A 16,983-nucleotide genomic window follows, 5' to 3' on the forward strand; every position below is an offset into this window, starting at 1 on the left:
CGTCACATCCCCCATGAACACGATGTTTCGTGGCAATACTGATCTCAACCCCCCACCATAGCCCCCAATATCGAAGGCTGGCTCTCTCATCATACTGTGTTAAACCGTACTGCACAAATCACTGACTCTGCTAAATCCCTAGGTATAACCTTGGACAAAGCCTTCTACATGCAAAAACACATAGTGCTACCACCAGAGGAGCTAATCATTAATTACAAACTTAAAGCTTTCCTCCCATTGGCTGGCCTAAAAACAGCCGGCCAATCTTTTGTGCAATTGAGATTAGACCATGCTAGTACTACTCTTGTGGGGCTTTTGAAAAGTTGCTCTTGCACCCCCATAGGCTATCCTAAATGCAGCTGCTAGGTTCACCACTGGTTTTAAAAAATGTGATCACATCATTTCTGAACTGCAATCCCTGTAATGGCTACCCTATGAGGCCAGGTTCCAACTTAAAATTGCATGCATGAACCATAAAGTGCAGTACTACAAAAACCCTCCTACCTGACCCGGAAATTGACCTTATCGGGTAGAAACAGACCCTTGAGAAGCACAAGCTCCTTCCTACTCAAACCACAAGGATGAAAGAAAATCTTCAACCGATCCTTCTCCAGAATTTCCCCCACAATTTGCAACTCTCCCCATCCCCCTAGATCAGATGCAACCTATCTACCTCTGTCTTCAGTAAAGACGAACAACTCTACTTTCCAACAATTTCCACTCATAATGAGGCTCTTACCTCCCTATCCTCACAAGCAGCTATTCCCTGCTAATCCTATCATTTATAGTTGTAAACATTGTTCTATTGTTCTTTGTGATCTATACCATGTCTGTACATTACCATCGTTTGTATTATTTCATCCCTCTGTTCCTACTTGTAAAGTGCTCTGTTTCCCGTAAGGGTCTTGTCCATGCTATATAAAACTCTAAAAAGAAATAAAAAGTCTAATATATTTCTAGTTTATTGTGTAGAATTTATACTAAGCATGTTTAAAAATACCTTAATTTTCAATTTCTAGATGATGCATTATCTCCTTATGTTAGATTTGTTTTCATTTGTTGCATATTAAAGGGGAAGGATGATCTTTATTTTCCATGTGGGAGGATGTGTTTTGGTTTGCTCTTAGAATACCACTGACTTGGTGTTCCATCAGTGACACTCCAGTACCATAATAACTGGTTGAATGTTGAGATAACCAGTGGGCAGCTGTTGGGAGAAGATGTAACAAGGTGGACAGCTGTTGGTGGAATAAAGATCTTGAACCTTCAATGCCTTGTATATTAACTTAATAGAATCTATGCTCAAAACCAAAGACAAGAATCACCTAAATATGTTTCTAAGTATGACCAAAATAAACTTTGTGGTGTCTCCCTTAGATCCCAGTCTAATAATATTTAGTATCCATTAGAACAAGTAAATTAAGAGGTATTTCAAAGAAAAATTACTTAAATGTATCATTTTTGCTTTCCAAAATTGAGTACAAGTAAAAAAAAACCCTGGTCAGTTGTTTCTATGCAAAGATAATTTCCATTTGACTTCAACATTACCAAATAAGTTGCACTTGAAGGGTAGACAATACAACTGTTTTTGTCCATTCCTAACTAGGGTATAATGAACATATTTCTCCTTTGTTCAGATCTCTGCATCACCAGCTGTTGTTCAACATATTGCACAACCAAATTCTTCCATTACTGTGTTCAGAATTTTTTAGGATTCACAATCTCACGGCCTCTCACTCCAACAGTTATAAACAGAGCAAATGGTTTTACTTTCCAGATATTACAAAATTACAAGATCCTTTAGAACATCTTTCCATTTATATTCATAGCAAATATCTACCCCCTGTTCACTTATAAAGAAGAAGCTGCAAAATGAAGTGCTCCACAATACAACTCTACTCTGTTTCAACTTTGCTATTGTTCTGCAAGCTAAAAGACTTATTATAAAAGAATATTTGGGCAGTATTGGGATCAACATAAATATATAAAATAACTGTCCAAAATATTTGTTTAAAGACACTCCAATAATTATTGCCGTACATTAGGATAAAACAGTTACCACCGTCATTGCTCCCATTCCTGATAGTCTCAAAGTATGAAAGGACTACCACAACACCAACAAAATAGAGATACTGACATTTGAAACAAAACCCAATACTAATGCCACTTGATTGGCCAGCTGAACTTTAACCACCTACTGCTCATCTAATGTTAGCACACAACCTTAGAATTCTGTTTGACTTAGATCTCCCCTTCACTCCACAAGCTCAAGCAGGTACATGAATGTTCATCATTTTTTCTCACTTATCCAATGTATGCTCTATGCTAGGCATACTTCAGTGGATTCTCCTTATTCAGATTACAGCATTATATAATTCAAAACAGAACTATACTACTAATTTTTGATCTGAGAAAACATCACTACTTATTTTTCAGCAGAGAAAACTAAAGGGATGCTCAATGAAGAACAAAACATATTAAACATCCTCTGTGCTATGTAGAGAGCAGCACTTCAAAAAACAGTGCCACCCCTCACAGGTATATTTTTTTCAGACGAAAACTGAAAAGCCTGCTCCAATAAAGGTTCCAAGCTCTCTACCTCCAAAAAAGTTGAGCTGGAAAACTCCTTACAAAATGACTACTTAAATATAGAACATCTTTGCCTCCTCCATAAGACAGCTTCTTCACACAAAAACTGTTCATGCTGAAAGTTTTCACAAATGCACTGAGAACCTTCTTATGAACAAACTCTATCCTTAATCCTAATGAGCCCTAACTGCTAAACTACTTTAACATTTACTGCTCTTGTAAACTGCCTCTCCCCCTTATTAATGCTCTGCCTCTAGATGTCCCTTCTTCTACCCCTATTCATTTTTACCATTGCACCCAGATACTAATTGTTTTCTGGTATTTGTTATACAGGATAAATACATTAAATGCAATATGCAACTGTAGTTGGATCTACAACTGTAGATGTTTTCTTCTTAAATCTAAATTGCAACCTCTACTCTTTCACATCATTGTAACTCAGACAATCTTCTAAGACAATAACCGTGTCTCTTACTTATCCAAAATCATCATGTTAAAAACATACATCAGCACATAGCTTTTTTGCTACAGTGTAATTCCATGGATCTCTATGCACCAAAATACCAGGAGTAGTGGAAGCAGCATCACACACCATTTGACCTTTACTTTTACTCACACACATATCCTTACACATACAGACATTCACAGTCTCTCACATAAACATATTCTCACTCGCAAGCATGCACACAATGCACATTTAAAAGCATTTTGAGCATACCTTGCCCTTACAGGGAGAGTAATTTTCCATCTAATTGTACTCCATTTTCTATTATGCTAATAGTGAACTTTCTATTAGTATGATAAAAACGTTGACAGAAAACAAGGAAAGTGGAGTCCCAACCGATATAAGGATGAGCTGCCCCCTGTGTTCTTGGCATTATGTGTGCTATCTTCGAAGCATAGTGGATTCGAAGGTATAGGGATTGCAAGAGGCAAGCTAGCGGTCACAGTTGCAACCACATGGCCTCTAAATGACATCCATGTTTAACTCTCTCCCCTTCCTCCTCGTTCAAACTCAGCTCATCTTGTTTAATTTTATCCACCTTGTCAGCAAAGTTCTCCACTATTCTTGGGTTTTTAAACCTTTAATTTATTCAATGTAAATCTTCTGACCATAAAAACTTGAAGCCTCCAATATTCCTGTCTAAAGCGATGCCCCAGCTTTCCAAAAGATTTAACAACTCTTTCCTCTCTGGCATCTCTCTATAAAACCTTTAATCCGTGGTAGCTATTCTACTGCTGAATACAATACGTGTCAACCCCAATCCAATTACTGGCTGCTCTCTTATTTACCTTTGTTCTGAAAGAAGTTCAGAAGCCTAAGGTTCAAATGACTTTTGATACTTCAGTCCCAAAGCAATTCCGCACATACTTTTCCAATGGCCTAATAACATATTTTTATTATCAACCATCTCAATCCAGTACCAGCAGTCAACTGTTAATCTTGTCAGCTAGTCTTTTCTCCCAGTTTTCGTCAATATATCAATAGACAGATTTTTTTAATCTGCCTTTGTATTCCCCTATTCTCTGCTTCAGCATGAATCTCAAACTATCCACCCAAAACCCTACAAATGAGCATCATCACCGGATTCAACTTGAACTTTTTTCTCTACACCACCTCTGTCAGTAAAACCAACTATTTTCTTTGTTTCTTTTATTGCTTCTGATAATTGCCACACATATCGTTATCTTATCATGCCTTCCCCTAAAACAGCATCAACGACTATGTCACTGTCTTTCTTTAGGAGCTCTTTAAACAGATATGCTGTTCAGAGGAACATGTTGTTAGATAGGTCAGGCACAGAATTAGGTGGCTACACATAAAGTAGTGGATGATAAAAAAGGGAAGATAGATTATGTACATATCATAGACGGTGGAGCAGCTGGACAAAGATGATTATATTTCCTAATTGATGAAGTGTGGAGTGAGCTCTGGTTCAAAGTAATCATCAGCAACACAGCTTGTTTTATATACAGAAGTGTAAACATTCACAGAGGCATCTAATTCACTAATATCGGACATTCACAGTTACCATCATAGCCTCTACACCAGAAAACAATGTGTATATTCAGTCAAATCTACTGGACATGCAATGTCTGATTTGATTCCTATGTTTTGACTAGCTCACCAATCTTATTACAAATGATGCCAATTTCACAGAATGAAGAAATTGAACTCTTATCCAAACTTCACTAATGTCTCTTTGTAAAGGTTTTTAATAGATGAAACTCACAATTACTTGCTATCCATAAAATGTTTACATCAGACTATGATGTTAACTAACTTAAAGAGGAAACTAAGATGGTGTGTGGCTTATATTCTTTATCAATGCAGTCTGCAGCATATACATGAAAGCTGTCAACAACCATTCAAATAACGGTCCTTCCTATTGTCATGATGTGTAAGATCCTCTGTGACTGGAACAGTTCTTCTAGATTGGAAAGTGAAGTAAGACCTAGTGAATCTGCCCCATTCCACCAAGTCATCCAGTCTATCGCCAAAGTAATTTAATTCACTGATATTATAATGTTGATTGAGGCTTTCTTTGTTTCTAGGAGAGCTTCGACTATTAACAGTGAAACAAATTACAAACTCTGTTTACTTACCAAACTCCTTTGGAACTGCAATAGAGTAAACACAGTTGTGTCCAACACTGTAATTTTTGGGGTAGTTGGGAGAAAGAACTGTGCCTTCAGAACCTGTTGACCGGCTGCCACAGGGTGCTGCAAAATAAACATTTAAAGCTATTGTGAAACAGCAATATGTGAATATCTGATATATGTTATAGAAAGTGTCCAAAGCTGTCCATACTTTATAATCATTTAATCAAGAATTTGCATAGATATGTTTGAATTTAGGTATCTTATTTCTGACTATTTCAGACATTAAACAGCTTTCTGCTGTTGTGCTTATTGTTCTTCATGGCCACATAATATTTAGAGGATTAGTTAAAAGTTAAAACAGATACTGGATTGCACATATATACAATTCAAAGTTAAGCAAATGTAAGGCATTTTGTTAAAACATGTCTTCATCAGATTACACTCACATAGCTGTTAATCTAGGTAATTAGGGGTCTGCTTTAGATCTTGGAGGAGGGGTTACTTCGTCACAACAGTGACGGATATCCCCGCCGTCAAAATCTAAATACCATTGTTTTCTATGATATTTAGATTTGGGCGGATGGGATAGCCATCAATGTTGCGATGGAGTACCCCTCCACCGAAATCTAAATCAGACCCTAAGGGCCTCATTATGAGTTTGGTGGTCTGACCACAGGGCCGCCAAACTCATGGGGAAGACGCCATTGCCCTGGAGGTGATGCCCCCCAAAGAATTACAATGTTTTCCGCTGGGCTGACAGGCGGACACATTGTAATACATGTTGGTGGGAACACTGAAATACGCGTTCCTGCCAGGCTGACCAGCAGGAACTGTGCTAGGATATTGGCATCGGCTCCCGAGGCCAATATCCTAGCACTCCAGCTACGCAGAAGGTGTGCTGTCTGCAAAGCAGACAGTGTGCATTCAGATAGCGCCGGGAAGGGGGGGGCTGCAGTGCAGGGGCCCCTGTGGCCCCCAGCAATGGCTTTCCACCAGCCTTTTCACGGCGAGGTCCCTGCCATGAAAAGGCTGGCGAAAAGTGGGGTTGTAATGAGCCAGACTGTGCTGAGTTCAACGCTGCAATGGCTGGTCAAAAGCCCGACTGCCGTCACCCCTTCAGGATCTATGATCCTGGTGGGGAAGTCGGTCTTTACGTGGATCCACCCACCAGTGTTGTAATGTGGAGATCTGACCACCACAGCCGCAGCGGTCTGACCGCCACCGCAAGGCTGGTGATTCTAGGACCAACAGCCTCATACTGAGCCTGTAAGTGTCTTATAAGAACAAAATCACACTCAGATAATCTAATTCATTGGAATATAAGAGATAAAAATATATGGAAACACACACAGATGTGCATTCCTGCAAGAGACTATTTAAACCTCGATCAAAAAACATTTGAAGGGCAACTTAGGGCTTGATTACAAGGTGGATGTAAATCATGTGTCAAAATTGCACAACTGCTATTTATTGACACCACTAATTTGCACTCGTTCAGCCACAAGTGTCTCTTTGTGCCTAAACTGGATTATTTTAACGCTTGTGACTGGTGCCTTAGCTGAAATATTTGGGATTGATTAACAAAGAATCAGAGAGTAATTATGGAGGCAACAATCAGAGACGGTGTGCCATATTCACAAAACACTTTACCTGCACAAATATTGAATTAAGGTTGCAGATTTTTTGACTGCAACTCAACTTCTAGTGGGAAAACCTGCAAGTATTCTGGATGGTCTACAATTGCAAAATGAAGATTTGGAATTATCAGTTGGTCACAAAGTGAGAACATATGTACAAGTGTACTATAAAAGGTAGGGCTAAGTGTATTTCCAGGGAAGAATAAGGAATAACACTTATATTTGTTGGGTTCAGAGGGCAGGGGGTGTTATACACCTGAAGAATAGATTACAGCAGGAGAAAAGCAAACAAAAATGCATGTTGTAAGGCACTCCAGAATACTGTCTATTCTCCAGACAAACTAGAGAATCAGGAATGAGAAAGATTATACTTGGATGTCATGTATAATTTGTTTTGATTTCACCATATGAGGAGGAGTCACAAAAATATATATAAGTACTGGAAGTAGTGCTACTGGAGTACTCTTATGTACTCATGCCTGCCTTTGTGAATCGGCTTAGTAACATCCACCTTCATATTAGTAAAAGTGGAAAGATGGCAGAGTCCTTTGTATTAACTGTATGTGACTATTCCCACATAGTTCCAATTTTAGTCACATTTAAGAAGTTTTGGGGAAAATTCTTAAAGATGATTAAGAGTATGTAAAAGAATACTACAGGAGTACTACTTTACGTACTCCAAAATGCCTTTGTGAAGATGCTCCAAGATGTCCTTTGAATTCACTAAATGATGAAGACCTATAATCCACTGATTTTCAATTTTATTTTCAAATATATTTGCGAATTGACCATGGACTGTTGTCTTGTTTAATGTCATGGACAAAACAGCAAGATGTGTAAAGTATGTTAGTTTTAGAAAAGTCACAAAACTATTCTACAGACAACACATTTTATCTACCAAAGAACAACTAAACAGTGCAAAGTACCTAATTGCCACAAACTAAAAGATAGTAAATTAATAGATTTGTGCCCCTAAGCAGATTATTGACAGTGATATTCAACAATGTCACGTATGACACCACCATAGTGAAAAAAATATATAACATGTGTTACTGTGGTATCCCTACAAATAGTTTATTTCAATGTTGAATATTGTAGGCCAGATACAGATTTTATGCCTGTATAACACTCTTTATGGTCAATGAGTAGTTTTAAGCATATCTGCTACAAATGCTGAAGGTTTATTTAGATTGATTATCTGTACAGGTTTAGAAGCAAAGCTCATACATCAGTTTATGGCACATATATGGCATTGATTACAGGAATTGATGCCCTGGAATTCCAATAAAGCTTTACTTAGATTGAAGAAGTAAAAATCTGCCATGTAACAATTTCCCATTCCAGTAGCTGATGGGAAGTTTGCTAATAAAGTTAAGCTGAAATGTTTCTGTATTAAAGTACTCATTCAATTTCAAATAATCTGTTCAGTACCTTCATGTTTCAAATTTTGGTGATGATTCTTTAGCTCACCAGTTTTTTTAATGAAAGTTAGTAATCAATTTAGCAAAACAATACAGCCAATACAACCAATGCATGTAATCAATTAACACAAAGCGCACTACCTACTAATGTATTATTGTATTTTATTGGGCTAAATTAATGTAAAACAGGGTATCTATGTTTGTTACACGCACCAGTTAATGCCGCAACACAAATAAAATGAATAAACAATATAGTCTCTATGTCGGCCTTCACCCCAGGCTATATTTGAAATACCAAACAGATTTACAAAGTGGTTTCAAGGAAAGTAGGTTACATTAGAAGCAGTCAAATGCCACTAGATGTAAGTTACTACGTTAGGACTCTATTAACTTACAGAAAAATATTTTCATTTCAACAATTTTATCCTAGAAAAATGCGAAGCAGAAATATTTATAATTACATTTTATTGATTATAAACCACTTCCATGCAGACAAGTGATGTATTTGTTAGACAGGCATTAAGATAGGTATACTTCATTGGAAACACAATAGTAGAGTTTCTTCTAGTATAATTTTTATGGAACTATTTTTAGACTTCCTGGTTCATTAATAATTTATCAAATGCTTTCAGCTAGCATATCAACAGTGGAGGAAAGGCATTTTTTTTAATCATGCTAAATAAGAAACTTGGGGTCTTTGAGTCCATTTCCGATACTGAATGGCCTTTACTGCTATGGAGGCTGCACAAGATCATTCAGGGGACATACACATTATGAAACTTTGTAATAGTCTGCCATTGTTTTTACAGTGTGATCTCTAAAGAACAGTAACTACATACCATAACAAAGCAGTGAATCTTGAGGGATGTAAAAATAATAAAAAAGAAAGGTACCAGAGATGCTTTGGACTATACCAATTTTTGTATCTCTAGTTAAACCACTGTGCAAAGTGTTTGCAGGAAAGGGTACTTTTAAACTTAACCATAATTAAAAAAACAATGCTACAAATGTTCATCGGACAACTTAGTTTAGCACAGATGGACTAATGTTTACAACAATGTATATGCTTACTGTCCGTTTTAAGGTCTGTTTTAAAGTGTCGGTCAAAGCAGTAGCAGGGAAACTCAAAACCTATTATCGGTCCAGAAGCAAGGACTACAGAGGTGCTACACATAGAATTAATACGTTTATGGTTCTGACACTATATATAATATGTTTGTTGACTTTCAGACATGTTCTTCCACAATAGGTACAACACTTGGGTGCCTATTCCGAAAACACATTTTGTAGTATGTTTTACAGAAATACTAATCACATACAACAAAATGAAATTCACAAAACCAAGGGCAGAAACCTCCACCTCTCATCCCTTTTCTATGCAGAAGTCACTGTCAAGAATGAGGAAACCTCCATATATGTAGTTTACACCTACCCACAAAAGAATAAGGTCACTGGTATTTGCAAACTGCACTTCAAAGTTACTACAGCCAAAAAAGGACCCTAAATAGCTGATTAACCCAGGTGTGGAGTAAATCCAGCGTTACACATGGCTACTCACAGGTACTACAAAAGACTCCCATTGAAAGTAATGGATTCAGGTTCTTAAAAAACACCCCATCAGAATAAAGGGCAAATAAATAACGTTATTTTGACTTCCAAAATAAATATGTAAATTCAACTTAATTTGCATATAAATATATATATATATATATATATATATACAATTGTTAGTAATTAAAAAATAGCATTATATTAGCAATAAAATTATAAAAATGAAACATTTGTTAAATAATTTAAATTAGACTTTAAATATAATTCTATACACAACTTTTAACTGTTGATAGTTTAAATATTAAAAAACATTAATGTAAGTGCATTTTTTTGTTTATGTTTTAGAGATTTTATTTTTGAATTAAATATAATGTAAACAATTTCTTAATAGGCGGTTAAGTTAATGTGCATTTTAGTTTAATAATGTATTGAATATTGAATTTAGTATTTTTATTTATAATATGTATCTAACCTTATTTTATATTAGAATATGTATTTTTTAAAGTTTATTAAAAATGGATTAACTTTACTACACTTTACCATAGAGACTCCACCACAGTGTCAAAATTTACAAACATTAACTTTACATTTGTAAATCCTGCTGTAGGTATAGAAACATGTTAATCTGCAACTAGGAGTAATGCTACACACAGAAATGGTGAATAGCGAAGATGTGTGCAATGTACCTTTGTGAATAGGGCCCTTAATGTTCCAATGCAAAAGGATGCATTTGGGTCCCAAGCATCACTGAGCGTCTCAGCTTGGAATGGTAGTAAATGTTTTTCTGTGCGTGTTTGTGGGTGCAAATGTTACATTAATCCATCTAAATTTATGTCTACTTAGTAACATTTTAAAGCATGCATGTTCGTTAGAAAAAATTATGAAATTGTCAGGCCCGGGCAGAATTTAATACAAGACTATTGTGGATTCCCTGCCAAATTCCGCCAATCACTGCATGGTGGAATTTGTTTCTTGTCTGAGCAGTGTGATGGCAACAGGAACAATGTGAAGCTCCAGAATGAGAGCTGACAAGTGCAACAAGAGTTGTCATCTCCCAGTTTGATTTCCCGTCACTGGGAGGACTTCCTATGAGATTTTCTAATGTGGGCAATTGTGGTCGCAGGGCTATTTCCTGAGTAGATTTTCTATTCAAGTAACAGCAAAATCAACTCAAATGGTTGTGCGCTCTTGCCTTGTGGTGCAATTTGCGGTGATTGCTCAGTGCAGAACATGCTTCTTGTGCTAAAATGGGAGCACAACGTGCATGTTTGACCCATTGCTGGAATTCTGTGGAATCTTGCTGAGCTTTTATATAACTCACCAGAATTCGATGGAGTGAAATTATGTGAGCTCCACCCAGGACCTAGAACTTCTTCATTCAGTGTGCCATTAGCACACATCACAAACATTAAAAGCATAGGGCAATGACTGTCCTCAGTTCCCTTCACCTTTTTATTCTGTTTAACTACATCTTAAAGTTCATGTGTGCTTTGGATTCAACTATGTGAGCAAAGTGGCATTCCCCTTCAAGGATCATCCTACTATAAGAACATTTATCATGAATATTTTATGGTCAGAAAGCAGTGAATTATTTTTTTGGGTCCAAATATAAGCATATATACACTATTCTGCACTGAGATGAACAGATAATGTGTCACCTAAGAACTTCTCAAGTCTCAATCACTATTTTCCAAATGTTTCCTAAAAATTATTAAGTTTTGAATTTCATCAATGGGGGTTATGGTTTAAAAATGCAATAAATTGAATATGGCTTGAATATTGCTACGATTTAAGTAACATGGTGAAAAAGTAATTTGTGATTTCAAGAGAATGTGTGAAGGATATATTGGGGTCCTAACACAACATTCAACACATGCAAATGCTTTTGTTCACAGTTCGATTGATCACTTAACAAATGGCAAGTGATCTGTGAGAACCTTCAAATGCGATAGTGGCATACGATATGAACAAAGAAAACAGAAACGTTTTGCTTTTATTTCCTTATTTTTCTGCCTCGTTTTGTTTGAGGGTATGACTCTGGGCACTTTACCACTGCTAATCAGTGCTAAAGTGCATGTGCACTCCCTTGTAAACTTGGTATGATTGGCATATACCTAATTAGCATATTTAATTTACTTGTAAGTCCCTGCTAGTTGGCCTGCAGTGCTGCTTGCGCCACCCACTGAAGTAGCCTTTCACACCTGCTTCAGCCCTGCTAGCGCAGGGCCTGCGTCTGCAGTTTTCTGCCACAGGGACCTGGCATCTAAATTTACTTGCCAGGTCCAGAACTCCCGTTTCACTACATGTAAGTCACCCCTAAGGTAGGTGCCATCTAGCCCTATCGGCAGGGTGCTATCTATGTAGAGGGCAGAAAATGTGCCTAGTAGTGTGGCCTGTCCTGGTTGTGACAAACAGCCTATTTGGTTTCTCACTACTGTGAGTGCTGCCTTCTCATAGGATGGCATTGGAAATGCCCTGCCTTATGTGTAAGGAGTATTGTCTGATTTATGATGGGTAGCGTAGGCATGTTTGGTATGGTTGTAATGATAGTGAGAAATGCTGCTTACTGGTGTAGGTGAATTTTATATTACTATTACAGAAATGCCACTTCTAGAAAGTGAGCATTTCTCTCTGATTATGACTCTGGTGTTTTGCAGCTTGACTCCAATCCACGTCTGGGCAGAGTGACAGTTGGGCTTTGTGCATGCTTTTCAGACAGCCTGTACACAGGGAGGGAGGAGGTGTCACACAGGTGCATATGCATACTGAATAGTCTTCCTGGGCTGAGTGAAGGGAGAGGCAGGGCACGCTTACATTTCTAAGGGCTGTGCCCTGGCCTCACACAAAAAGTTTGTTTACCCCCACTGATGTTTGGAGACTGTGCTGGAGGAGAGAGGGGGCACTCCCAGAACCAGTTGTAACTGGTTGGAACCTCCTCTCCCCTCTCTTTGTGAAACACACTGTAAACTGAGTATAAGCACAGGGGATTTTTCCCCACAATTGAGACATGAAGAGACATTCTTGGGACTCCAGACACTCTTCTGGAACTAGACACAGGATGCTGTTGAATGGACTATCCAGGGCCCACCTTCGACTGCTGCTGATGTGCTGACCTGTGACCTGCCTTGTCACTAGGAGGAACTGCCACCATCTGCATCCCTTGTGCTGGTCTGTTGTTGGGCCTGCTATCCCTGTGCTTCCCTCCACTCTTCTGTCTCCAGGGGCAGGGTGCTGTGGCCCCTGACCCCTGCTACCATCCAGAAATACGAGGAATGCTGTCTCTTTATATTTATTACGCTTGGAAAGTGCTTCTTTGGTCCCCCTGCACTTCTAAGGGCAATTGCTCTAAGGTATATTAACCGCCGCAACCCGGGCTCATTGAAGTTGCCCTCAGCACTTCTCAGGCACATTCCAGTATCCTAAAATCACCGCTGTGACCCGGGCACAACGCACTGAAAAGCGCTTGCTGAAATCAGGATTCACCGCCGTGACCTGGCTTGGTTGCTCCGAAGCACAAGATTGCGCTGGCCCTGGGATCCCCGGGGCACCCCTGCAATCAACAAAGGAGTGAACGCGCTCCTACCGTGCCCCTGTGGTGATGCACACTCCAAGGAGCACCCCGGGGCACAAGAAGGCATCTACTTGTGTGCCTGATCATCGATGCGGTCTGGGAAGCCTCGCTGGAGGCACCCCCGCAGTGCATGGTCCACCTTAGGGGTTTTGGGCCCCCGCGAGAGTCGGGAGAGGCCCCCACCGTGGCCCATAATTTTTGCTGGCTTTGTCCCCCCTCTGGAGGGCCAGTTGTGGATCAGGGCCCCCCTGAGATCTCAGGCCCCCAGAGGTCCCATTATAAAGGCAGGTGGGGGTGCATGACACCCTCTTCCCCAAGAAATTATTTTGAGGCCGCCATTTGGCACGGAGGAGTGCCGGGCCCCCCCTTTTCTGCATCTTCGTGGCACTAGGAGTGCCTCTTCACCATAGTGCAGGTACTCTTTTGGGACATACTCGTTCGTAGGTTTCGGATGTAAACAGTACAGAGTGATATGTTGGCCTGCTTATTTTATGGTGTGCTACATATATGTGCTGATGTTCCTTTTATGGGCATGACATTCTGATATGTGTTTTATGACTTGCCATACGTTTTTCTAATGCTCTTAATATAGGCATTTATTATACTTCCATGACAAGTGCATTTCTTTTCATTCTTGAGTACTGCTTATGTTGCAGAATCCTGAGTACCTGTGTGTTCTATTGTGACCACTGCTTATTCTTGCAGAGTATTAGTGACCTGGGTAACTGCTAAGGTAGCAGGATATTACTAACTTGTAATGTTTGGTCTTATTATGTTTTGTGCAATACATTTTATTTTTACATAACTAGGTGTTGTGTTTACTTTGTGGTGTACATTTTGCATCACGCGTGTTGTGTGTGTTGTGCAAACGCTTTACACATTGCCTCTGGGTTAGACCTGACTGCTCGTGCCAAGCTACCAAGGGGGTGAAGCAGGGGTTATCTTTGATATGTAACTTCCTTGCCCTGACTAGAGTGGGTGGGTTTCGTCTGGCTTAGGTGCATACCGTAGCCCACCAGAAACCCCATTTCTAACACTCCTTCAGTGACTGACTGAGAGGCAGGCAGCTGACCTTAGCTGGGGTGTTTACTGCACAGATTATAGTACAATCTGAAATTAAAGCCAGGTGTGCTCCTAATCAGGATCCGGCTGAATTCCCTTAAATGACAACACAATACTTCCTTGTCTAGTATCACTAAAAATCTTTTAAACAGATTATTCGGGAAAGCTATTTCATATCAGCTATGATCACATGGCTTTCTGTGAACATGTCGCTATCAAAACTTCACGGGCTGCTAAGATATAAACTAGTGTGTACTGTCAAGGCAAACAACAGATATGGCTTATTGTACACATTTATAGGTTGTTCTAATTGATTCTTCTCACATTTCAGTCTTGCTACTATTCAACTCTCTCTCTCCATCTTCCTTCAGCAGTCACCTTTCTCTTTGTCCTACCTTTTTCTTTTGTTCTCCAAATTTCTCATCACTTCTGTCTCCTTTGTGCATCTTTTCTTTCTCCGACTTCAATCCTTTCTCCAAACCTTATATTTGCCAGACATAATATCTTTTGCCCATCTCTTTTCACTCACTCTTCCTTTTATCTGCTCGCTACAATCTTGATCCCTCTTATCATCTCTCACCTCCTCATTCATTGCAAACATTTTAGCTTCCTCCTTCAGTTGTTCTTTGATGCATCCCCCTTTACTTGTAGCAGTGCTTCTCCCCAGACTTGTGCTAATCCTTTCCCCTTCTTCTCTCACCATCTCCTATTTCTTTCTCCCCCAATCCAGTCTCCATTGTCTCATCTCCATTCTTGCTTTACATCTCTTACATTCTACCCATTCTTTCTAGCCTCCCTTTTAGCTTCTTCTATTTCATCCATCTCAATCCCTTTTTGTCCTGTCTTTGCTTTCCCCTTCCTTTCATTTTTACACATTTTATCGGTGTATTTCTCTTGTTACTCTTCATGACACACGTTATTAGAGACAATGCAACTTGCTTTACACATCAGGGTTATACTTGAGACAATGTTGGGTCTTGGAATCATGAGCAGACTTTGAACTATATGTTGCAGAGGCCTGAGATGCAAGGGCACATGTCTTGAAAAATGAATGGATAAAGAGAGAGACCACATTGGGCCTGCTAGTAAAGAGTTGGCATGTATCTTTGGGGAGATTAGGATATCAACTCACTGCCATCCCTTCTTGGTGATTTCCTCTGCACTAGAGGGCCATGTGTCATTTCCTGTGATGCCATTGTCAGATAGAATGTCAAGTGATGTTGTGTACTCTGCTATAAGCATTTAGTGGAGAAGCACAAGTGCTTTACAACTATTCAGCAGTGGGGAAACAAGCCAGCAAAATTAGGAAAAAATAGTAGGGTGCTAAATAAATGGAGGAATTCTGCATAACTTAGGAAGAAATGATGTGTGCAAACATCTGTTTTTAACTTTTGTATAATATGTAAAATAACTTTTAGATTAATGGTTATTTTGAACACCTCAAAGATGTGCATTTACATGCATATTGTTTAGTCTAACTTTCATATGCACGAGGACTGATAATCCTTTTTAACCCACAGAGGGGCTCAGCCAAATATCTTCCTCAGTTATATAGAGTCAGACCTCATTTGTCTGTACTTTACACAGTATCATGTTACAGTATCATGTGAAGTCCAGCTAATGGAAATTCCATTTCAAACAAGGCAAAACTATTCCTCTGTGGTCTTCAAATTGTTTCATAACTTCAAGAGAATCATTGCTTTATTCTCCAACAAATTTTGCCAGGGTAGTATGCCCTTGTCATTTCTAAAAGTCTATAAATTAAGTAGTAAATGTCTACAATTTGTGAAATTGGTAGTCTAATTGGACAATTTTATAGAAGGGGGAGGCAAAAAGCTAAATCACAAAAAGCTTATAAATCATACTTATGCCACAGCCTTGTTACAGACTAAATTAAGTTGCTACGGTGAGCTCCAAACACTTCTAAGATGTCACTAGATCAGTTTACATAGTAAGACTTGCTCCCTGCTTACAGTAGTAGCCCTGGAGAGCGATCACATCCAGAAACAGGTGATAGAATGTATTAAAATATGAAATATTTAAAAGGAAATAAAAGCACATGATGTTACACAATATGATGAAATTGATGGGTGACAATTATTCCTTCCCATTCCAAATGTAGAATTACTTTGGCTTGTATACAAATTCCTTAATTTAACCCCTTTGCTGCCAGGCCTTTTCCCCCTCCTGTGCCGAGCCTTTTTTTGGCTATTTGGGGCAGTTCGCGCTTAGGCCCTCATAACTGTTTGTCCACATAAGCTAGCCAAGACAAATTTGCGTCCTTTTTTTCTAACATCCTAGGGATTCTAGAGGTACCCAGACTTTGTGGGTTCCACAGAAGGAGGCCAAGAAATTAGCCAAAATACAGTGAAAAATTATTGTTTTTAAAGAAATGGGAAAAGGGGGCTGCAGAAGAAGGCTTGTGGTTTTTTCCCTGAAAATGGCATCAACAAAAGGTTTGCGGTGCTAAAATCACCAGCTTCCCAGCTTTCAGGAACAGGCAGACTTGAATCAGAAAACCCAATTTTTCAACACAATTTTGGCATTT

At 38.9% G+C, this 16,983-nt stretch overlaps 1 protein-coding gene across 1 annotated transcript in view; it reads right to left on the bottom strand.

The window, feature by feature from the left end:
- CSMD3 (CUB and Sushi multiple domains 3) overlaps positions 1–16,983 on the bottom strand; it is a 2,682,374-nt gene that overhangs the window by 781,220 nt on the left and 1,884,171 nt on the right. Inside the window, exon 31 of the mRNA XM_069220640.1 lies at positions 5,197–5,313. Coding sequence (XP_069076741.1) covers positions 5,197–5,313 — 117 coding nt within the window. The remainder of the gene's footprint in view (positions 1–5,196; positions 5,314–16,983) is intronic.

Source organism: Pleurodeles waltl, chromosome 2_2 (genome assembly GCF_031143425.1).
Source record: "Pleurodeles waltl isolate 20211129_DDA chromosome 2_2, aPleWal1.hap1.20221129, whole genome shotgun sequence".
NCBI classification, from domain to species: Eukaryota; Metazoa; Chordata; class Amphibia; order Caudata; family Salamandridae; genus Pleurodeles; species Pleurodeles waltl.